Source organism: Colletotrichum fructicola (genome assembly GCF_000319635.2).
Source record: "Colletotrichum fructicola Nara gc5 chromosome Unknown KSG_Nara_v1_contig10, whole genome shotgun sequence".
Lineage (NCBI taxonomy): Eukaryota > Fungi > Ascomycota > Sordariomycetes > Glomerellales > Glomerellaceae > Colletotrichum > Colletotrichum fructicola.
This window is the reverse complement of record NW_027094060.1, coordinates 1,971,590-1,995,782: the sequence shown is the minus strand read 5'-3', so window position 1 is coordinate 1,995,782 and position 24,193 is coordinate 1,971,590. Positions and strand designations below refer to the sequence as shown.

The 24,193-nt window shown below is 52.6% G+C and overlaps 5 protein-coding genes across 5 annotated transcripts; 2 read left to right on the top strand and 3 right to left on the bottom strand.

Annotated features, from left to right (window-relative positions):
- Positions 1-2,456: 2,456 nt before the first annotated feature.
- CGGC5_v016045 (uncharacterized protein) lies at positions 2,457-3,758 on the bottom strand (the record flags this gene model as incomplete). The annotated part of the gene is made up of 1 exon (XM_066153425.1): positions 2,457-3,758. The coding sequence occupies one exon, from the start codon at positions 3,756-3,758 to the stop codon at positions 2,457-2,459; it is 1,302 nt and encodes a 433-aa protein (XP_066007132.1).
- Positions 3,759-3,853: 95 nt separating this feature from the next.
- Positions 3,854-5,245, bottom strand: CGGC5_v016044 (uncharacterized protein; the record flags this gene model as incomplete). The annotated part of the gene is made up of 3 exons (XM_066153424.1): positions 3,854-4,354; positions 4,393-5,169; positions 5,222-5,245. 3 exons carry the CDS (start codon positions 5,243-5,245, stop codon positions 3,854-3,856), a joined length of 1,302 nt encoding a protein of 433 aa, XP_066007131.1.
- A 4,990-nt stretch (positions 5,246-10,235) lies between these two features.
- CGGC5_v016043 (uncharacterized protein) lies at positions 10,236-12,095 on the bottom strand (the record flags this gene model as incomplete). Its single annotated transcript, XM_032027326.1, has 2 exons — positions 10,236-11,900; positions 11,958-12,095. 2 exons carry the CDS (start codon positions 12,093-12,095, stop codon positions 10,236-10,238), a joined length of 1,803 nt encoding a protein of 600 aa, XP_031876304.1.
- Positions 12,096-14,266: 2,171 nt separating this feature from the next.
- CGGC5_v016042 (Pro-apoptotic serine protease NMA111) lies at positions 14,267-15,184 on the top strand (the record flags this gene model as incomplete). The annotated part of the gene is made up of 3 exons (XM_032027323.1): positions 14,267-14,550; positions 14,620-14,816; positions 14,874-15,184. The coding sequence occupies 3 exons, from the start codon at positions 14,267-14,269 to the stop codon at positions 15,182-15,184; spliced, it is 792 nt and encodes a 263-aa protein (XP_031876301.1).
- Positions 15,185-15,808: 624 nt separating this feature from the next.
- CGGC5_v016041 (Pro-apoptotic serine protease NMA111) lies at positions 15,809-17,185 on the top strand (the record flags this gene model as incomplete). Its single annotated transcript, XM_032027322.2, has 1 exon — positions 15,809-17,185. One exon carries the CDS (start codon positions 15,809-15,811, stop codon positions 17,183-17,185), a length of 1,377 nt encoding a protein of 458 aa, XP_031876306.2.
- Between the last annotated feature and the right edge of the window lie 7,008 nt (positions 17,186-24,193).

Below are 24,193 nucleotides of genomic sequence, written 5' to 3'. Positions count from 1 at the left end.
TGATTGGTGAAGCATGCTTCGCGAGGTCGCGCAAATCCGTATCCAACAAACGACCCCAATGGCTGCAACTGAGGACTTCAGAAGCCCATGACCAATGGAACGGAGCCATTTGGAACGAGAAATTTGGACTGGCCGATGGCCTCTACCTGCTCAATATGGCACGCAGCTCGGAGATGCCGCATATGCAGTCACGCTGCGTTCGCACGACCATTGCCAGCACCGGTCATCATGCTGCCAGCCGGATGGACGCCATTCCTGACACGATGTTTCGAAATGCAGAGGTAAGTGGACGTTCCCAGTCGGCGATGACGACCCATTGGAGTCGTCCCCTGACACGCGGCATGTTTGCAGCGTGAGATCATGGGGATACTTCAGGAATGACCCTGTGCCCAGAGGTCATAGAAGTCGGTCGCGACTTTGAGTACGACGCGTTGTGTTTCCACAGCCAGGGCGTTCATTGACTTGTCACTTGCCGTGGCGGTCCGGCCTACAGACTAAATGCAATCAAAGAATGCGCGAAAAAATGACCGAATGGCAATCGTGAAACCGACAGATTGTAGGAGCATATTGCGCGATGTGCGATGGCAGTCCTTCTTCAGAAGAGGGCTCCGCAGCAGAAACGAACACTCGCGACGCACTAAAGTGATGACAGCCGGGTTTTCGAATCTTTGTGGTTTACCCTCGTGATTTTGAGCTCTCATGCTGTACTGATGGCATTTGCTGATGGTATGCTCACTAAGCAGCATCGATCTCGATTCACAAGCTTGGTCCACACTGCTCTGCGACTTTTCCAAAACCCATTACTGTACATTTACTATTCATCTCACAAGCCGAAGTATTAGCCAGATTGTGAATACCATAGACAGAAATTGGAGTAGTAATTACGCCATTCTAGATTAAAAGGGGCTGTGTGAATGGATCAGCGCCTTTCCTCGCCATGTAAGAACTGGGATCAAGATGTCGAATGAAACTTTCTCTTCTCACGCCCGAATCCATGCCTGACACGCCAGGCGTCTTTTGCTTCCGAACGTGGGATCATACTGAGCGAGGTTAGACTGGAGTAAAATATAAGGTCTTGGACACAACGAACCTCGTCATCTTTTATCGCGGCTTTGGACGCGGCGGGGGCTTCGGGACGCCCGTGGTATCATATGCCCCTCGTCCTGGGGCTTCTTTTTTGGGATTCATAATCATAATCATGGCTTTGTTCTTGTAATACTCTGGATCGCCGTAGGTGTGTTGACAATATTTTGCTGGGAACTTGGGACGGCCGGTTCGCGGTATTTACGTATGAAACTCCCCTTTACCCCTATTTGATGCGGACACTGATCACTTCAACAAGTCACTCGGCAAGCCAGCAGACCCGCTATAGTCGAAGCCTGCCATGCTGATACCAAACCCCGTACACACTTCTGACCAATATTCCTTTGAGTGGCCCGTACCCCTGAGTTTGTCTTTCAGCTGGCCACTTCGAGGACCCAGGTCCTTCGACAAGTTGAAATGAGCGGAAATGGTTGAGATGCCGGTGATCCTTTCCAAGTTGGGCTTTGGCCCAGAAAAGAAGACACAACACCAAGTCCTGACACGGATTATGTGAAAATTGAACCTTTTTTTTGATGCCAACTTTTGTGAAGAGTTTACTCCGCCTGGGGGATGTATTTTAACTCTCTTTCGTCCTTGGACGGCCAACGTCTTCGCCCCTTGTTCGTGCCACATGACCGTGCTCCCAACGAAATCGACGTCTTTGACGAAGGAGTTCTCACCTCCACAACATGTGCTTCGAAGAGGGTCATCGATTCGGGTCTATCAATCCGGGTTCATCGAATAACAGCGTCTCAAACTGTACATGACAAAGCTTCCCAGGCCGCTCACCGTGTTGCCTGCCTCACTGACAGGATTAATGACCGGGTCAACATGGAACGGTCATTGGAAAGCGATGTTTGCGTGAGTAGGGGGTTCATCACAACCCTGTGTCATGTCTGAATCCAACCAACCCCCCTTTAACGGATCGAGAGCGTAGCCACACCAACGGGATGCGAACACATGGGCCGTGTTCTCTATATGAAGGGATGCCGTCAGTAATTTGTGAGTAGCAAGGGCAGAGAAGAGGACTGCGCTAAGATGGGCCGAAGTGATCGATGCTTAGAGGTCGACGGGCCCGTCGACCACAGTCCATTGCGGTATGGTTCCGCTGGGAATATAGTTACGGGCTCAAAAGATCGAGTTTATCTAACTGTTATCGATTGCTTTGGACGGAACAGAACCTCGCCTTCGCTACTGTCAGCGGAGACAGGCCTAGGGTGACAAAGTGAAGACGACGCTTGTTTGCAGACACTCGTGGTGATTCCTCACTCACAATTTGCTAACGAGTATCACGGTCTCACCGTGAGAAATTTTCATTCGAGCATATATCCACAAGCTACTTATCAGACACACAATCTCTCGTTTCCATCATTTCAATACTCCCAATTCGTAATCTGGCTGAGAAACCCTTTAGAGCCGTACTTCTTGTTGTTCTCGTCCAAATCTCCAACCACGAGTGCGTCCAATGGGTGATTAGTACTCTGAAACCTCAAGACATGAGGGGTGATTTGTTGACCCAGTCGATCGATTCGCGCCGCAGCTTGCTTGAGCTTGTTGTGATTCCGTATTGCTGCATATTGGACCTCCCAATTGGCAACCTTCAACCCATCGAGCCCAGTGGAGCACAGCTCATAAGTAGATACGAGGATCTTGGTGTACGTATTGAAGGTGCCGTCGCTCTCACGATACCTGCCAAGCCAATCTATTGCCGCTTGACGTTCCTCTTTGCTCATGTCCGCATTGATCATGGTTGACTGAAACTTAGTCGGATCCATACACTCCTCAACATAATACTTCAGGGCAGTCGCACCAAACGGCAGCTCGGTCAATATAAGCATGTTCTTTGGGCCCGAAAAACCGCTCGAGCGTTGGTCTGACACTGGATAAGCCTCGGTGTCCGAGTATACCGCCATTGCTGCCTTATCGAGTTCTCGAAGCCGGCTGCACTGCTTGAGAATCCGATCGAGGCACCACTTCATCTGGGGCGGCAAAGAGCAGCCGTACCGTCGGGGTTCTGCTGTTTTCACCTTGGCCAGCTTGTCTTTGAAACTTTCGACCGTCGTTTGAATAGCGTATCCCTGCTCGCTTGCCGCGTTCATTGCAGCCGGATAGGCGGGAAACTGCAGCGCGAGGGCTAAGTCGCGGGTTGAGGGTTGGCTGAAGAATGAGTTCGCGATCGTCTCCTCGCTTACGTTTCGGTTGGAGCGCGTGCGCTCCTCGGCCCTGCGGATGGCCTCGCTCTTTGCCCTCAACGTCATGGCTCTCAGGTTGGGGTGGTACTGTTGGTCGATTGGGCATGGTACGTTGCGGTACTTGCCCTCGGGTTTCTCCATCAGAGGATTGCCAAGGAAGGATGAGGCGCTGCTCCGGAAGATAAACCCTCGCAGGGTCCGGGTAATCTCTGCGTTTCCCTCGCTGCCAGACGTGAGCTGCGTGTCGAGTCTCTTGAGATCGCGCCTGAAATTTTCAGCTTGTTGCAGACTTGGTAACCCCATCATGAGTGCGAAGGGGAAGGCGAGGTTGCTGATAGAATCAAGTACTGGTGTGCTACTCAGAGACAAGACCCAAGGCTTCTTCGATTGCCGACTGATTATTCCTAGGAGCGACTTTGCTTGGCCGCTATCAAGGCTGCGGTACTCGTGCACTTCATCAGCGACGACGAGCCCCCAGCACATGCTCCCTCTAACTGTGACGGGGCGCCATTCGTTGTCGTAGGTGTGAACAGTCAGAATTCTTGCCCAATGATTCTCCCATCTGGCCTTGGTTTGTGTCATTGTCCTTGAAACGACCATGAAGAGCGATGCTGGCAAGCGGCCTGCCACTGGATCCGGCGGGACGGCGGTAAGGGTGTTCCCCGCGCGCTTGAGAAGGATGTCGGGTCTCCCCAGAAGTCGGTTGGCTGCACTTGGCGCGTGTCGGTGTACTCCTTCTCCTCGTCGATTTCCCATTCAGCCAGACCGAGTTCCATCTCGGGGCTCAGGTCGAATTTGGCCTTCTCCTTTTCCCATGTAGTGATGACCATACCGTTGAAGGTCACCTCCTCACCACCAAAGACCATCTTGAAAGATGGCTCGAAGAAGTCCATAGCCTTTGCCTCTGTTTCGCTCACTAGATTGGCAGGCACAACCACAAGGGCCCCGCCATCGCAGCCCGTCGTGGCGATCTTGTACGAGAGGCTCTTTCGGTTGCAGGGGCAGGGAATGCTTCTGGTCTGCGCTCCAGTAGGCATGCATGGTCTTTTGTTCGATGTAGGTGCGCGGTTTCCTTCGCCCTACAATGAGCCAGTAGTGAGATCGCATTGAGACGCACTTGCTGAACCGCTTGGTATATCCGTGTCTTTCCCAACCCCATCTCGTGAGCAAGCAGGGCCCCGAAGCGGCGAAGGTCTTTTTCCTTGCAGGTGACAAGTAGAAGGATGAGGTAGACATCTGTGGCTTGAAAGGGGAGAAGCGTCTGCTTAGCGCCGGTTATAACAACCCCCTCTTCAGGCTTGTGAGAGATGACGGACGGGTCATGGTTGAAGAATTCGCAAGCAGAAGGCCAATTCTTTGCATCATCCCGGCATCTCATCAGTTTGGATACCGTCTCGCCTCTCTTGTCCTCGTCGTCGCCAGGCTTGTCCTCTTCCTCGCAAGGCATGTCCTCTTCATCACCAGGCTGATCCTCTTCATCGCCAGGCTTGTCCCCTTCATCGCCAGGCTTGGCCCCTTCATCGTCCGGGATCGTGATGACCACAGGTTCCGAAATCACTTGCTCCTCTGAAGGCGGGGGCGAGTGGACTGAAGTCTCCGAATGGGGCCTGGGCGATTCGGCGTCATCTGGATGATCGGCGTCATCGTTGGGAACATCGGGTTTCGGCAGAGACAGCTGGTTCTCAGGCGGATCTTCTTGCGGGCGATTGTTGGTATTGGAGGAAGTGGTTTCATGCACGGTCTCGGTGCTGTCCGAGTTGATGCCTTCCTGAGAACCCGCGGTGGTAGCAGGCTCATTATCAGCTGGCAGCAGCTCTGCGTCTTTAGTCGCAGCAAAGGGCCTGTAGTTCGTGGTCTCGGGTCGCCCGTCTTGAAGCTTGCATGAAATGTGGTACTGTAAGCCATCATGACGGAGGACAAGCTCGTCCCAGTAATGGAAAGCATACGCCCAACGGCATAACCGAAGTCATGTTCGTCCCCAACAATTCTTTTGCCGACAACGACTCCGCGGCGTAATAGCTCGACGGAGAACAGAGTTGCTGACTTGTCGAAGTTCGGAAACCGCTTAGCGATTCTGCGAAATTTCCGAAATGAAAATTCGGCGGCCAGCAACGGGTGACTGAGATACCGACCAAAAGAACTCGGATGCCTGAGGAACAATGACATGGCCGCATGCCGCCGGAATTCTGCTCCTGAACTCTCAATCGGCGTGTGATGGTCGGCAAACTCGACGTCAATAAAAGGGAGAACCTCGATGCGATATGTGCCGGCGTTGCCTTTCACTGTGTTTGACGTGCTGGACAACACCGGCACCGGCAGCCCATTAGGAAGTGGGCGTGTTTCTGAATCGAGTATGGCAGGTTCGACAGCCTCATACTCTGCGGATGGTCCTGATGTTCTCGCGCGTTTCGGTCCGCCTGAGGGTCCTTCATCATCCTCGGCTTCTCGATTGCGTCGGTGGCTCCCTGCTGTGGTGCGGAAGTGTTAGCGAATTCCGCATGCTGTTTGGTTGGATGGGCAACTTCATGAGAACTTACGTTGCCGGGATCCAGAAGGAGACATCGCAAGCTCTTGTCTTCTGGCTTCTGAGCTTTCTGAGTTGCCGACTCCGGTAGGAGGATCCGTGATGGGCTCGTTGCGTTTGCGGTCGAAAACACGAAACGGCTGCGATGAACTTTGCACTCGGGAAGATGGTTGAACGGGTCGTAACAGAAGAGAAGTTTGGTATCACCGGACCGAGAAATGAGTTGATTAAGTTCTAAATTTGACAAACCAACAAAGCAAGCCAACAAGCGAAGGTGCTGAAGCCGGATGGTGATCGGGCTCAATGGGAGAAAAAGGCTGGATGCGGGCAACAGCAAGCCCGAAGGAGAGAGCCTCGACTGTTCGGAGGGATTGCATGACGCGTAGGAATGGTCGCTCTTTCTCCTGAATAGAGTCGAACAATAGCAGCAAGGGAGACAGCAATGAACGGCACCGAGATGCTGCTTTCGTCTCAACAAAGAAAGTAACAGGCGGCGGCCTACACTCCTACCCACTTTGCTGTTGTCCTCTGTCAGCACAATATGCCAACAAAGATGCTGTTGATGTTAATGTCCTGGTTTTGCAATGACGTTTCCTGCTGCCCGCGAGGTAGTACAGCTGACGCGATCAGAAGGATCTCGTGATACACCGGCACGTAGGATGCGGAAATAAAAGAAAGACAATCCTTGGTTGAGGAGAGTAAATGTGACAATGCGATATGCTGCAGACGCATTGAGACTTTTGCCAGACATGAAATTGAGGCTGGTCGCGGACGAGGGAGGTTTGAAGTCGGCGGAGGGAGGGATCATGAAAGAACACAGCTTTGATTGCTCGTTCAAGTTGACAGGCAAAGAAATTGAAGCAGGAGCTGGTCAACGCTCCTGGCCCTTTGCTCCTGCTTGCTTCATCGATGCCACTCCGTTGGAGCATTGTATTTGAGCTGGCTGTGTGGCGGCATCTCCGCCTGGATGCAGGTGCGAACAACCATGGCTCCTCGAGCTGCCCGCTAGTCTACACCGTCATGGATGCCTCTAGACTCGATGCTCTGGCTACTGCGGTCAAGGGAGGGCGATATCCTGAGGGGCCGATCTGCTTGCAACATACGCCTCTGCGTGCATGCAACATGAGCGAAGGAAGTTGTTCATTCCATCTGACATCGAACAATGCTTCAGGAGGGGTCAGAATGTTGACGACTGGCCTTAAACACTCGCAAACACGGCTTGCAGAGTAAGATTTTCCTGCCTAAGCAATGCTTGTATCCTGACAACTATCTAGTTCATCAGGCGCCGCACATCATTCTCATGAGTGCAAGAGAAAACTTGACCTGGCTCCCGGGCCCCACTGTGGTTGGCCAATCCTTGAGCACACGACTGGGCAAAAAGGGCAGGTGGGGCAAACACAACCCCTATGTAACGTAAGCTCGGAGAAAAAAAAAAAAAGCTAGCGTGAGGTTGATAATGCGCAAAAGAGTTCGTGTGCATTACCGCAGTAGATTTTCTAGTCGCTTCCCTCCGGTGGAGATACCTCACTTAGGAACCAAACCGACGCCGGGTAGCGCGCAGTTTCTCATGCAGGGGTACGGATACGGTGCCCTGTGGGATTTGAGCAGGCCGCCGTCGCCCCGTGACTTCGTGAGTGGGAGGCATGCACAAGTCAGTCGACTCGAAAGCCTGGAAGCCAACCGCCACGTTTTTGGCCGAGAAAAAAAACCTCCGCCAATCGAATCGCTTCGTGAATCCTTCTCCTCATCAGAAATGTGGCAGCGTTCGAATCAATCATCAGGCACTCTACCTCACTTGGCTGCATCCTCTGGTTTACTTGACGTGCGAGCCTGTCGTCTGGTAGGTCTGTTGATGAGGCAGGACTTGAAAAGGACTTGGATCCGACATTCTGGAGGTTGTTCCGTCAGCGGGTGCTTAACGAATGGTTCATTCATTTGTTGTGAATGAAGGCAGAATACTGCTGGTTGCGAATGGGAAAGGTCGACGAATCATTGGCGAATCGAGGTCGCGTTAGATCGCGGCGGGGGATGTTCCGTGCCGAGTTGTCCGTGCCACGGCACCACGGGAGCTCCTAAGCCGACCTGTTCTTGGACATAGATCACATTTCCAAAGTACAACGTACTCTATGCTTGGGGTAGAGTCCTCTCATGTATCGTGCACAGCCGCCGAACGGAGGTATGCACAGAGGCCAGTCAGTAGAGGGTCACCCACAGGTCGCTCGACAAGACCCGTTGGTGGATTTGGCATCCAGTTGAGTACGAAAGAATACATCAACTTGAGTGTTCTTTTGCTGATGTGCGAACCAGTCGTACTTCATTCACCGTCTACTGATCATGCATATTGGAAAGCAGGGGGTTCGGGTCAGAACCTGTTTCGGGAGATTGACAATCGTTATTGCGATGTCTTGTGTGATCTCGTGCGCGTGTTCTTGGATGTAAAGAATTGCCTGCCAGTAGAGGCTCTTGCAGGACGGACGACGTGCGGGGGAGTGCCTGGTTTGGAGCATTTGTTGTTCGTATAACCATTCCTTAGACAATGGTATCGATGTCATGGAAGACATCGTGACGTCGATTTGGTAAGCATGCTGGGGATGGACAGAAACAGACTGAAAACGAAGGTTTTCCTACTTCGCTTATGAGGCGGTGTAAACCCAGTAACTAGAGCGCTTGTAAGGAGTACATCGACGTGTAAACAGACCGTCACCTTTTCTTGCGACCGAGAACAGAGTCGCGATATACCATATCACGTTCTCGCCATGACATGCTTTCGTTCGCCAGTGTCCCCCTATCATCCGACTCTAACCATTCTCTGCAAGGGGTGTCTTTCTCGCACTGGCAAACGTCTCTGATAAGCGCAAAGTGCACTTTAATGCCTGCCTTCCGTAGAAATGATGCACTGCGCTCTATCCATTCCATATCCATATATTTGTCCTCCAGAAGACATTCCTCCAAATAATCCATTCCTGTCGCTTGCGTGTCTTCGCTGAAGAAGTCAAGCCGTGGAATACAGCGTGGTCGTCCAGTTTGAGGGTTCATTCTTTCTCTATCTGGAACGGGATAGGTGTATGTAATAGTCTGGAGTCCTGGAAAGCAGGTGGTGGGTCCTTCAACCTCTCTGAAATACTCATAGTGTAGGGAGACGTTACGGAACACCTCCCAAGGGTTTGAGGTGCATTGATCTATGGTGGTTTCGAAGTTGCAAAAAGTAAACGTGTCGTTCATGACGATGGTATCCGTCTCCGGGTCGCAAACCACAGTTGCAGGCCCGAGTTGCAATACACGCATACGACCGTCGTCCTCGTCGTTGTGAGCGTCGTTGGGGTTGCGGGCATCTCGTGGTAAGAATTGGAATTGTTGTAGGGCAAGCATGCGGGATTCTCGACATACGCCGAGGGTGACAGGAGGCGGCGGAGAAACCACGTAAAACCCCCACCACTCTTCAACTAGTCGGTGCAGCCGCAACGCGATTCCTGTGAACCTCCAGATCATGGCCCTCAACTCAAAAGGCAAACGAAGAAAATTGTGGAACGATAAATCCGTCGCCAGAGTCTCTTTGCTTGCTGCTGGAGCCATGACGTACTCAATGAATGGGAAAGGAGCTTTTGAGTCCGTCTGGGATTAAGGAAATGCGGTGTCTTGGGAAAGAGAACGTTGGTCGCAGAGGGCTCTTTGAGTCCTTGGGTACCAGCACGTTCTTTATATACTCCAATAAGTATCTGTTGGGGTCGAGGGTGAGCTCAAAACATGTTGCCTCGCCAAGGACCGGGGACAATCACCCGCGGTGGAGCTCGTTCGTTTGATAATGGTACTTTGTAATACGCTAGCTGATGCCCTGGGCCCGCGTGTGGATATCCCCCCACCAGCGCCACTCTGCTAAGCTTTGTACCCAATTAGATAAAGTACTATCGCAGGGATCTGGGAACGCGGTTTCTGCCTTCGTCATGGCTTTGCGATCAAGCCATGTGCCCCGCCGCTCCACAGGGCAATATACCTGACCCCAGACAGTTCGTACCCTGCCGTCACAAGCAGACGAGCAGATCGCTAGCCACGGGGGATAGCGGAGCGGTGGGCCATCCACCAGGAACTCATTGGAAGGAGATACTACAAGGAATCAGGGTGCAGCCAGGCAGAGGACGCGGTACGTCCAGGGTTATGGGAGTAAGCGCCCCACCGCATACTTGGTTCATGGGTCACAAGCTGCGTTCGTACGGTCACAACTAAACCCCGGCTTCTGCGGCTGACGCGAGAGTTTCTGCACCAGGTAGCATCCGCGGTCTCAGTGCATGTTCCTTATCACAAAGGAACACAAACGAACGACTTTGAGCAAGCATCTGTGAACTTAGATTCATGAGTCGCGGACTCAGCTCAGGAAACACGCGGAATTGCCGAGGGCTTCTGAGGTCTCGTCCGCTTCGCAGTGCTGTCACCCGTCTAGTCTAGTTCGCCATATCAAAGCCAATGGGGGCCTTCGTCTCGAGTGAATGTCGCCAGGACATGGCTTCGACGGTCCGAAACCATGCCGGAACCTGCGGCATATTCAGACCGGCCTCCGGCCTGACGGCTTGTGCAGGCTTCTGATGAGTGCTCTCTCCGGCTGGGGAGGCTGTCAAAGAGCTCGCGACTGTTGGCCCACCCGGCCAGCTAGTAAGCCCCGGCAGCTTGATGGAGGGGTCGAACGAGATGAACACCAGACGACGTACACTGTGATCGTCCATGGCGTAAAGGATTGAACGGTCATCTGCTACGCCAGAAACGTTTCCGCTGAAGTTTGGGCCGCCCGGGTTGAGAATTCCAGCGAGGGGTTGCGGACGTTGATCCTCCTTGTCGGTTTTAGTCTGCGGTGGCCAATAAGATACTGTGTTCGTTGTACCATCAGAATCAGATGTCCCGGGATCGATTGCGCGCCGACGGCGTATGGATCGTACTATCGGGACAGCATCGGAGCTATTGATCACATCGATGAACGTCTCGCAATCGCGGTTCCAAGAGCGCACAAAACAGTTCATGAAAGTGACTGTCGACTGCGTAGGATCATCATACACTCGGTGGGCCGCTGATGGATCCCGACCGGCATTCGGCTTCTCGGTAGCTGCGACAGGATCTTGCAAGTACCACGGCCCGTCGTCATCATCTTCAGACTCTGACCCGGCGTCAACAGAGGATGCGTCGCAAAACTCAACCTCTGTTCGGTGTGCGGTTCTTGAGCTTCTGCCGTCGCCATCGCAAAGTTCTTTCAGACACTCTACAACCTCGATTCTCCCTGTTTGGTGGCATTTGTCGAGGTAGAGGGTGCTCCATCTGTTGTCGATAGGGCCGTCTCGATAATCTCGGCGCCGCATGGCTTTCTTCGACATCACTTGTAAGTCTCGCGAATTCAGGCTGCTGACGGGAAACCGAAGTCCGTAATAATACGACATCCTGGCAAATTCGTCGTCGGAGGTCGTCGAGCTTGACACAGCATAAAAGTAATCGTCGATGATTTCGAACGAGACGGTAGCCCCAATGTCTCCGCCGACGACGTCTCCTGGGCTAATATAGCCAAGAGTCCACTTCCTGTTCGTTATGTCAAAGTGTTCAAGTCTCCATCTGGTGAAATCGTCATCTCCAATCTCGGAGTGAGTACCGCAGAATAGATGTTTCGAATTGTTCCGTACGAAGAGTTTCTTTCGAAACGGAAGAACATGATTGGTGAGAGATGTTCGTTGACCAACGTCTACGACGAAAAGACGACTTGGACCAGCGGATTTGGGCGGCGTGTACATGCAAGACAGAATATTGCTTGCGTAATGTATTGGGCGGAAATTGTACTTGTCGCAAGGGGGAAAATTGAAATCGCGGCTGAGCAGTTCGTGAACGTCGATGACCATCTCTTTTTCTGCCGACTGATGGAGATGGAAAAGATGCAGGTTTTTGTCGGCGGGATGAATGTAGCAAAGCATCCCGTTGCAGTAGATATAATCGTCTGCAAGCGCAACGAAGGCTACAGAAAACGGAGAGGCCGTGATCAAGGCTTCCTGGGTCTTGACCATCCGGCGGAAGGCATGAGCCCAGCGCCCGGACTGGCGCGCATCCTCCGCTTCGGTCGAATACGGGGCGTAGTGCTGCCTAAAGGTCAGAAACTGTCGCTGGCGGGCGCTTTATCGGGGAGATGTCCAAACCTCGAGGGTTGCTTTCAGAGCGTGGTCATCCTTTGCAAGAACTTGGAGGTGTCTAGAAGTACGGCTCAGACTCCAAAGAGAATAGGGATCGAGGAGTTCGGCGATCATTGAAACACACTCGCGCGGCAACCTCTTCATCTTTGCTGTGGAATACACCAACAAACTCGCGCGGAGACACAGATCACGTCTGGTCTACCATGATTTATGGGCCGCACCAGCCTTCATTCGCAGAGCCTCACTGGTCCCTTCCTGTGATGCGGCTCTGCTGGCGCTCGGTCGTTGAGTCACTCTCCTCCTGCGGGGTCGACGCGGGCTCAATGTAAGTGGAGCGACTATCGACGGCTGAGCGGCGACGAGGCAGGCCAGTAGGATCATGCAATCTGAACTGGGCGGGGGAACATGCAGAGGACCGAGGACAGCGGATGGTGTCGGCTGGTGCCAAAAGGCCAGACAGGCGGTTCTCGCCGATGAGCCGCATTGTGTCCCGAAACTGTCTTCGGTGGGGACACGTCAGAAGCCACTCGACCGTCGCCATGTTCGTCCCGCCACATGGTGAGGGGGCTGCATGTGCGCCATGTCCACTGCAAGGTGCGACGAAACCGTGTCGCAGCCAGTTCTGGCCCTCATCATGCAGCCAGCCCCTCAGGGAGGTTGGCGAGCTCGCTGTCGCATCTCTCTGCCACTGGCCTGCCTTGCTGCCAACTCCAGAAGCCCTGTCCAGACGGCGTCGTGACGTTGGTGCGGCCCAGCTCATGCACGCCTCGCACTTGAGTGTGTTGTTCCGACCCCCGGCTGGGCCCCACAGCACGTTCGACGATCTTGGCACCTGGCGACGCCGAGGCATGTTGGCCATCGGCTGCAGGCGCGCATTCCTTCACAGGGCCAGACCCGGCAACAAACCCTGCCCCGGCCCGGCTCCCTCATCCGGGGACGAGGCCGCGGCCGGCCAGGAGGTCCACGACTTCACCTGGGGGCCTCCGACGCGCTACCAGGCGGCGGTGCGGCGGCTCGCTCGCGACTCCGGGATGTACATGCGCGAGGTGCGGTCTGCAGGGGTGGCGCTAGTGTGGATGTACTGTGTGGACGGCCCTGGTGTTCGTGTGGCCCACAAGGCCCCTGCAACCAAGGGTCAGAATTGCGCGCCCAGAAAACCTCTCGCTGAGTCGCACGGCCAGGGTGTATGCACACTCCTCTGCCCCGGACGCCGGTGAGGTGACATGGATAGTTGACTCAGCGGGGACGGGCGTGGCTGCTTTCTTTGCGAGGGTACGAGTCTTGCGACACGCCAGCTGGGTTGAGAACTTCTTGTGCCGGTGGGGCCGGGAAGTGACCAATCAAATTACATGTGTAGACTGCCACCCTCTGGACTCATGCTACCCTTAGACCTACATTGGATGAAGGCAGGTCCCTAACGTGAACAACCAGACGTAATCCCAGCATGCAACTGAACATGCGGTTTGGTGGGTCATCAAGCTGGGCGCCACAGTGCAAGAGTCTCTACTCACGGACGTCTGGTGACAGTGTCGGCCGGAGATCTGGCACCCGTCAGTGCGACAATTCTGAGAAGTCTCCAGACGCCTGCCTCAACACCAACAAGACTCCCGAGAGTCTGCCGAATCGTTTCCAATCAACCAAGTGAGCGCTTGTCGTCTGGTTCGTTGACCTGCTCGCAGGAAGCCTCGGCCGTTTCGGCCAACGCTGGTCAATCTGATTGTGCCATGCCCGTGATGATAGTCCTGGGGTGTGAGATTAAATCTGGATGAAATGAGATTGAGGCCATCACGTCTAAAGTACTGCACAGATTACAAGGGTATGGACCGGTTAGACTGCCACCTCAACGCACGCTAGCTTTCCCAACGAGGCTCGCCAGGATCACAGAGCAAACGAGTCATCCTGGTCTCAAGGGCATCGCGCAGCTTATCCGCGACCAGCGGTGAAGCCCGGACCGTGGAATGAGGCCAAACTCTCCAAGTAGACTTCCCCTGAAACGACCTGCATGCTCCTTTGGCACATGTACATGGCTAGATTCAGGCGGTGAAGCGTGTTGAAGATGCCGCGCCTGAATTTGCCTTGGTATTTCAGCCTCTCCGGACGCCTTTCAGGGAAGAACCTTGGGAGGCAGGCAGGTGTTCATTTTGAACTACTTATTTCGTATCTTACTAGCCCTATTTCAATCACATCGTCTCAACAGTCACCCATATTTGCTCGACACCCATCAAAACACCTCTGATTCTGTCAACACGCCCAGTTTCCTCTGCAACAGTTCTGTCAACGCCGGCCGCAAACCAACCCGGAAACAGGACTCCAAGATGAGCATGCTCCAGAGTAGCGAACGACTCCTTATGTCTGTCTTCCGGCGAATTAACGCCAGGGGAGGCGCCCAACTCATGAATTACGTCAAGCGGCTGATGGACGACTTGTACCAGAGGCTTCCCGCTTGTCTGTCCCTAGGCTCGATGTCCAGATGGGATGATGCCATCGAGTCTGTTGCGCAGAGCGTTGTCTCTATCCACTTCTATAACCCCCATGGCTTTGACACCGTGGAGACCAGCGCTGCTCAGGCAACAGGTTTCGTGGTGGACATGGAGAAAGGGTAACTACTGCCGCTCTATTTCGCGCTTTGCAGAGCTCGTGCGTGCATTGGTCGCTGACTTATCGATAGATACGTACTCACGAATCGTCACGTCGTTGGACCTGGCCCATTCCGCGGACACATGGTCCTTTACAACCACGAAGAAGGCGAAGTTAAGCCCATCTACCGTGACCCAGTTCACGACTTCGGGTTTCTCCAATTTGACCCCTCGGCAATCAAGAACATGGATTTGAGGGCTTTGAAACTTCGCCCGGATCTTGCCAAGGGTAAGCGTTACGTCCTTACTGGTTGCTCAACGGTCGAATGCTGACGGTCCCTTGTAGTCAATGTTGAGATCAGGCTTCTCGGCAACGATGCTGGAGAAAAGATGAGCATACTCTCTGGTTACATTAGCCGTGTTGATCGAAACACTCCCGAGTATCCGTCTGGATACTTCGACTTCAACACGTGCTACTATCAGGCTTCTGCCTCAGCTGTTGGTGGTAGCTCGGGAAGTCCGGTGATCAACGCGGATGGCTACGCCGTCGCTCTCGCCGCTGGGGGGGCTACCGAAGCCTCGACAGATTACTTTCTTCCTCTGGACCAACCTTTGAAAGCTTTGAGATGCCTTCAGCAGAGTTGTCCAGTCGCTTGAGGCGATATCCAATGCCTGTTCCAGCTCAAGCCCTTCAACCAATGCAAGCGCTTGGGACTCACCGCCGAAGCTGAGGACGTTGTGCGGAAATCATTCCCCAAAAACAACAATATGCTTGTTGCGCAGCGAGTACTTCCTCAAGGACCGTGTCACCTCCAGGTCGAGGAAGGTGATATACTTCTGGAGGTGAATGGAGCGTTGGTGATTGATTTCATCGATTTGGAAGATGTCCTAAACTCGCATGTCGGGAAATTGATTCACTTACGGATCCAGCGGAGCGGCGCGGACATATCAGTGGACGTTCAAGTCGGAGATCTGCATGATATCACACCCGATCGCTTTGTCTGCTTCTCTGGATTCAATTTTCATGCGCTATCCTACCAGCAAGCACAACGTCACGGAATAGCTTGCCGAGGTGTGTTCGCAGCTCCTTGCTGGAAAGATTTCGGAAGTTCTCTCATCCACAGCGTCAACGGCAATGAAACTCCAGACTTGAGCACGTTTATTGAGGTTGTCGAAGGCATTGCCGATAGGACCACCGTCACCCTTGCCTATCGAAAATTACACAACCTAGAAAGCCTGATAACCACGACTTTCACAGTCGACAGACATTGGTATCCCGAAATGGAGATGAGAATCAGGAACGACTTGACGGGCGAGTGGGACGTTGAGCCTCTAGCAGACCCAATTGAGTACCCCCCACCATCTCCCAGAGTGGTATCGTTCATGGAAATCACCGGCATCAACCCTGACTTCGCTCGGGTCCCGAAGAGCTTTGTGCGCGTTGAATGCGCCACAGCCCCAGCTCCTGTGTTAGACCACGCCGAAGTGGATGACTTCTGGGGTATGGGGTTGGTGATTGACGCCAACCTAGGCCTTGTTGTTGTTTCAAGAGCAGTTGTGCCTCATGCCGCATGCGATACGTCCATCGTCGTCGCCGAATCGGTCACTGTGAAGTCCGAGGTTGTTTTCTTGCATCCTTCTCAAAACTTCACTATTCTCAAATATGATCCGAAACTGATTCTTGGCTCCATTGAGACGGCAGTCTTGAGCAGCGACCGCCCGTTGCAAGGAGACACTGTATATTTCTTGGGCTACACTCGCCAGAAGAAGGTTGTTCATGCCTCAACCAATATCACCTCGGTCCATGCTGCTACACTCCGTTCCACTTCTCAGACTCCAACCTACTGCGCCACCAACACCGATGTCATCGACATAGACACCTCTCTGGGTCAAGCTTGCGGAAGTGGCGTGCTTGTTTCCGATAACGGTGTTGTTCAGGCTTTGTGGCTTACGTATCTTGGCAAAGACTCGTCGGATATTGCAAAGTCCACGAGGCGTCACTTCGGGCTCTCTGTGGCTGCCGTGCAGCAAGCTCTTGCGCATATCCGGGCCGAGGGCTCAACGAAACTGAGAATCCTTCCCGCCGAATTTGGCCAAATTCAATTGGCAGAGGCCAGAGACAGAGGCCTTGCCGAGGAGTTGTTCCAGGCAGGTGTTGAAGGCAACCTGGCCGACTGGCACCATTTCCTTGTGTGCAAACAACTTCTTGAAAATCAGACAGAGACCGAAGGCCTGAAGGAGGGCGATATTCTGCTGAAGCTAGGTGACAGGCCTATCAAGAGCATGTCGGACCTAACCATCAGTTTAGAAGACGAAAACGTCGGCGCAGTCGTTTTTCGCGATCGCAAGGTGACCAAGGTCGACATTGCCACCCTAGCCGCCAAGGACATCGAGACCAATCGAGTCATTCGTTTCTGCGGCGCATATCTCCATGCGCCCCACCTTGCGGTCAGACAACAGAGAGGCAAGTTGCACAGCGAGGTCTACGTGTCGAGCTTCTGTCCTGGCTCGCCCGCGCATCAGTACGGACTCTACGCTGCCATGTTCATCACAAATGTCGACGGTGCGGCTACCCCTACTCTCGACCAATTTCTCGATGCCGTCCAGCGAATAGCAGATAAGAAACGTATGGCAGCCTCCGCTCTTCGCTCCGTTTAAAAGCTAACATTAGCCAGGCTTTCTGTTGAAAGTTGTTGATTCCAACGACATCATTTCGGTGATCACAATCAAAAAAGACGAACACTATTTCCCGATGATTGATTGGAACATGGACGTCTCGGCTATTTGTGGCTGGAGTCGCCGGGTATGCGGTCCACCTGGCGCGGATGGAAACTAGCAAGAGGCCTCAAAGCTTTCAGTGGTAGACTTGAATTGTACTCGTAGACATTTCGGACCTTGGTTTTGTGAGCTTCTCGGCGTCGAGAATAGTCAGTGAAGAATAGACACGTGTGTTGTTGAATTTGTCGCTGTTTCAACAGCTTAAAACATATCCAACGTATCAACTGCCAAGCTCACTCCTTTCCAAACTATCAAAAGACTGGCAAGTCAGGAGGATGCAAGCATCCTCAAGCCATCTATATAACTCCCAGCTTGGCAATAACTTTCGTATAACCTGGCACTTCCCGCAAATTGATCTAAAATAGTACTTCAATAGAAAGGGTGTTCATTAAAGGCTATCTGTTCGTCTCGCTTCTCCTGAGAACCACGCTGAAAGCATCAATGGGCTCATGTGGTTCATTGACAGTAATTTATAGGGACGAGATCCAAACATAAGTTAAAGCCCGCAACTCAAGCGGTCATTTGGCGGAATATTCCTGCTTGGACACCTCCAAGCCGACCACCCCAGAGTGCTATGCTCCGTCACTGTGGAGTTCACAGGCAGAGAGACCCGCTACCAGAAAGGCATTGTCGATTGTCGAAATGGGTTTCAAAGAATCGAAGTTTTCGTAGATGTAATCTTGCTGTTGGACGTGATTATGGACAGAGCCAGTCTGCGGTTCAGCCTTTGCGACGTGAATTTGACAGCTTTGCATGGAGGTCGGTTGAAGGTTGGCCCCCGTGGCATGAGGACGGCGCTGTGCTGCCACGTCAGTCTCTTCTATACCCATTTGTCTTCATGTTTTCACGCCAGCGGCATAGCTGTCCCATCTCTCAGGCTGAATTCTAGAAGACCACGGGAGCCTGAAAATGTCTCCTGCCACAAATCACAGGCTGCTCAAACATGATCGAGAAGGAATATGAAACGAAACTATCAGGTAGACTTGTGAGTGTCGAAAATCACAGTTTAATCTGTCACCGCTCAACGCGTTGCCCCAGACACCTAGATTAGCACTGCTTTTGAGCTCGACTAAAGAGTCATTGGCCCCTCTGAAGTCATGGGCCTCAAACTTGATTGATTGTCTTGGGGTGGTCGCTGCAGGGTATCATCACTCATCTGAAAGGATGATCCTCCAGGGGTCAGCTCGACTCAGAAATTCAGCAAGTATAGTTGTGGGAACGAGCCCTCCGATAGATGTCGACGACTTACGCAGCCACGACCGCCGCAGAGGCTCTACCAGCGGACCAAGACTCGACAAAGACCATCTTGATGTCGTAATGTAGTAAAATCGCAAGACTTCCGTTTGCGAAGGCTTGGCTGCTGTGAAAATAGGACATCGTTTCGACGTCGATTAGGGCGTGAGATTAATGATGATAATAATGGGCCAGGGAGGTGTCGTCGACCACGGCGATGCAACATGAATGGAAATATCAGAATGCATCCGGCGTGCATAGAAGCATATTTCCTGATGCAGTCATAGAAAAGAGGCTTGCGCAATGTAATATGATGCATGAATCCTACATACAGGTAAAGCAGACTAGACTCTCGTTGAAAGCTCACAATATCTTACAGTCTTCTCTAGCAACTTGCCTCCTAGCGCATCCAATTTTCCTGTGTGACGCTGCCGGAGTCCTGTTGTCTTCCGTGAATTCAAGAAACCCGACCCTGTCCTAGATTCAACTACAGCGCCAAAACAAATTTCGTCGGACGCGACCATGTCCAAGATCCAAAGAAAAAGCTGATGATAGAGTGAAGAGGAGCCCAGCGCTCCAAGGCCGCCCCTCTCCTCACGTATCGCCGTCACTGGATAAGGTTGCCATCATCCATCAAGTGTCTGACTCATCTGACTCGTCCGACTCCAATGTAGCATCCTCTTCTTCTGGGTTCCTGAGCGGGCAAATCAAGTCGCATTCTGGGCAGGGTTCCCCGTCGTCGGCGACAGGGGCGGGGCGCAGCACCCAGCAGCGGCAGACCCACCAAACCAAGCCGGTCTGTGACACAAAGCGCCGGAAGCGCCGGTGAAGGTGGAGACGGACGCCGCAAGGCATACAGAACCGCCGCAAGGGTTCAATACTTGTCGATTCGGGTTTAACTTTTTGGTTGAACGGCTTGTATCTACCATTGGGCTTCCTGATGGCGTGTTCCGGTTGATCCATGCTAAATTTGTCTTTTTCGTACATTTCGAAGCAGTAATAACAGGCAAAGAGAGGACTTCCACAGGGCTGTTTTTGGTCGCGTTTGATGATGTCTACTATTAGTATATCGCTTGCGTTTCTGGATCTGTTGATATGGCTTTTGCACCAAGGACTCGCGTCGAAGAGGGCTTTGAGTCTCGCGCCGTCGATTTGACCAAACGCTTCTTCCCTCAGTTCAGGGGTCATATCCCGCAGCTTTTGCAACTGTGCGTCAATCGTGACCTCTTGATTCGTCCTCTGCTCTGGCTGTCGATCCAGCGATCTAGCGCCGGCGTTACTTGCTGCGCTCGCTGTTGAGCTCCTGTTGGGGTGTCTGCTAGAATATCCCCCATGTGATGTGTCGAAACCGGTGTTGGCTTGGTCGCCTGAATTGTGATTGACGTGTATACTAGCCAACACGATGGGCATTGGCGAGTCCCCATCACAACTGGTGGACCTGCTTCGAGGAGAAGAAGAGTACACATGTCCCTGCATGTGGGAAGACATGGACGGTCGGTGGCGGGCTGGTGGGAAAGCTGGAGAAGTAGCGAGCAAAGATGGGGCCGGTGAGGGGGCCGGTGAAGGAAGAAACGAGTGGACTTGATATTGGGCAGGCTGAGATGTAACTGAATGGCCGTATCGATCGTGAAGATAAAGCGCCGTAGGCGGCTGCTGAAGAAGAGCATCAATGGAGAGATGTTGTGGTCTGTCTTCTGAGGATTCCAGTTCTTGACTGGGTGTGCGAGCCTTCTTGGCTGGCGTTGCCGTGAATGGCGATTTTGTCGATTCGGCTGGGCTTTCATCGAGACGTCGCTTTTTTGACGCACATAGTGCACGACGGAAGTTGGCTGGGCCGTCTTTGCGTAAGGGGTCGGCCACACGCATTTTGGCTACGCGCGGGCGCCCTAGCTTATGTAGCTAGATTATGAAGCCTCTTCGCGCAGATCGGGACAAGCGCAGTTTCTGGTGTTCTCTGACGCCGAGCAGGCTTAAATCTTCCTTTGCGGACTGTTCCTTAATAAAATCAGACGAGAGCGATATTTGTAAGGGTGAAGAGACGAACTTACAAAAGATGGTCTGCAGAAAGAGGTGCAGTGTGGTCGTCGCGTGAGGAGGTTTATGAAGAAAAGAAAGGGGGCAGGAACGAGGTGAGTTCTCTTCACTGACTCTTATATTGTCAGACTCTGGGTAAGCAGGGATGGGCCCTGGGCAGGGATCCCTACATAGTAGGCACTCCCTCTCCATACGCCCTCCATAGCTTCTTGTCCAGATTACATACTCCACGATCATCTTCGTCCTGCTACGGCAGCTGTTTCTTCCTTTTCCTTCGTCGGTCATAACGTATATGCTAGCAGAGCCCTGGTACCAAGGATGTTGGACAAGAGAAGCGCGGGCCTTGAGACAGGAGTGCTACCACTGACCGGGAGAAAAGAGAAATGAAGCTCATGGTAAAAGGCAGACGACGTGCACCCTGGCAGGGGATGGATTTCTATCGCATATCAAAAACAATAACGTGTGAAGGGGCCGGGGTAGAAAATCTTTAAGAGAACAAGACGCTAACATCGAGACGGATACCATATCCAACAACACAACGACCTTTTCGTATAGAAAAGATTGGAGGTCCTCACAAATCATGCGAGGAATGTAGCTTTCGGTTTTGAAATAGGAGTCGCCGGTTTCCAACAGGCACTCAGAGACGCCTGATCCAATTTCGACGCCAACCCCGCGATTACAAGCTCCAGCTATAAATGCTGCCGCATTTTCGTATGTCGCACCCATGTGCATGCCGGCAGCAGTAGAGATGGACCTTTCTGCAGTTGATCTGTTGACCAAGGTGCCCAGTGCATTGCTGGGTCTTCGCGTATCTGAGAGGCTATGGCTGTCGGTCGGGTCGCCGATTCCGGATTTCATGACCTTGGTCGGCGGCTCCCCAACCCTCGAGCCCGCGGTTGACGAGAGACAGTTCTTCCTCTTTTTTTTTCGCCAATCGTGCGTCGATTATGCAACTGCCTTTACCTGCTGAAGTCGTCCGACCAGGCTCAACCAAGTTGGCTTCGAACATGGCTGCCGGGCCGGTGACCGGATCAGTATTGGGTAAAGCCCGAGGAGTCACAGCGGCGACCGCAACAATCTTTTTGGTCGTCATCGCCCTTTCAGAGGCGTCTCAATTGATATACTGTGAACGCTGTCAGAGCCAAGCTCCCGTCTTAGCGATAAGTGATGAGTTGGAATATATATACCGGGCAGCTCCAGTCGACGGACGTCATAAACCTGGGACCAAGGATTACTCTTGAAATCATGTGGCCCGTACAGGCTGAGCCGTTCGATATGACAGGAGATGCACTGAACGTCAGAGGTTCGTCTTGAACATGGAATGGAGGGGTGGAGGTCAAGAACGCGGATGGAACAGCCTTTCCGCGAGGTTTATGACTTGTCTAAACGAATGAAAACTGAGATGTTGGCGACTACAAAGGGTTATTATTCAATTTCGAGGCAGGAGTGACTTTGAGCTGTAGGAAATGTCGGTGATGACTGAAGAGGCGTGGATGTCTTGAGACGTAGGGCGCCTCCCTGGCGAGAACCGACGGGCAAAAGGCCAATGTGGGTTCCACGGTGCAAGGGTAGAAGGACGTGAGTCTGTGAATTAAATGAGCAGGGTCACCAAATTTGGAACAAAACCTGGTACAGAAGCGATTCTCGACCAGAGCCAGGCAGAACGGCGCATACGACAGAGCTTGGCACGAGTTCTCTGTTTTCGTCTAGGGCTCATGTACGGCGCGGCTTTGCCCCCTAGGCCCCGTCTCGGCCCCGGTACCAGCCTGAACAACCTCCCCTGATCTGAGTGCACCTTCACGGTCCGAACCTGGGGCCAGAAGGCAGCCAAATGAGCGCTGGTTCAAGTATCCATGCATAGCTCAGGGGCTGACCCCACCAGGTTTCTCTCATGGGGCTGGCCGCGAATCGAATCACCATTACCGTATTAGTTGTCTGGCATCATTTCTCGTCACGGCCAGCTTGAATAGACCCATGTCGACTGGCTCCAGGGCTGGACGAAGCTGAGCTGCGGCGTAATCTTCCATGCATTGTCTGTCCATTCTGATTCGCCCAGATCAGATCAACCCCTCGAACAAGGTCTTTATGTTCACGGCCATGATTCGATTGATGATTTGGAGTGCTTGTTGTGTACAGGTACTCATCTCCGAGGACAGGGCTTCCTGTGCAGCCGTCACTCTATTTCAGATCCTGGGAAGGCCGTCGCGGCGCACGCATCTCCATTACTGGCCAGCTGAATCTTTGCTCGGCTCAGCTACAATAAACTAAGTTCAGTCCTGAAGAATCACAAGCGAACACGTCAGATAGGTGTCTGTTTGAGAATATTCATTTCCACTTCACACGAAGATGAGGCTTTAATTACACGACTGGCTAGGTCGTCTACCCGGCGCTACGCCGATCAGTCAAGTGACGAATTAAGACTATTGAGCCTTATCAGATTTGACCGCTCCGGCTTCAGCGGAGTGATTCTCAAATTTTAACCAGTACGGTCGCTTACCTGGGCGTTTGTATAGCCCGACTTGAGTCATACGTGGATGTTTGCAAGAGCGTGCCCAGGTACAAGGTTTCAACGGCTTGCAGTTATGCGGGATGTACCAGATGCACTGCGTTTTATAGCTCTCCATTGGCTAAGAAAACTTGAATAAGGAGACTTCTGGGCTGAAATCAGTTGCCGCTGAAAGTTACAAGCGGAGATGGTTAGGCAAGTTCCTGGCGACACAGATCGCTGAGGCATACGAGCCGCATTTCAACATATTAAACACATGAATAAATCGCAGTGAACAAGTGACCGGATGAAACTCCATAATATAGATGCTAGCCTCAAACTTCAAGTTTTCTGCATGCGAGACCATAGGTCCCATTCACTGTCGCATTATATACCATATGCCTCCAATATGGTTCAGGATCATGCAGACAACCCCAATATCGCGGATAGTCTTTCGGAATGCCTCGTCTGGAACCTCGACAACGAAAGCCGAACCATCCTGCTTAGCTTTATCCTTGAGCTTTTGCATGGTGTCCGAAGACAAGTGACCCTCCTGCTCTATGACTTCAAATTAGCCATGCCAACAAGTCGTGAGACAGGACGAACGTGTAACCTAGCTTTTCGAGGAATTCGCCCTCAACTTTGACTTCTCTGTTGAAAAGGGAGAAGTTCTTCAAGCCCTGTTCCAATAGCTTCGCAGCAGCTTCGGCGGATATTTCCTGGTTCCCTGACATGACGTTCGATGAAATCTTGACAAGTGTGAAAGAATTGTTTGCTTGATGAACATAGGGAAAAGGTATTGCAGATGAAAGAAGCGGGTGGCGGTCATTTATAGGGCGACATGTTGTGGATCAATTCCAAATATCGCCCCTGGGTGGACAACACAACGCTGCATCCCGAGCTGAAGCATGATATGACTAGAGAGGGCGTATCCTATCTTCAGTGTTGACCCTTGGTTCGCACTGATTCCTGGGCGCGAACCCCGCAAGCTTCTGACACGAGGCCACCGCTCTCTTCCGGCGAAGGGTGGAACCTTTTGACCTTACACCTCAGACCTAGTAGATCTGCAGGACCGCCCAAACAGTTTTGCACACTGTTCACCCGGAGTAGGTATTCCTCAGCCATGCATACTGACA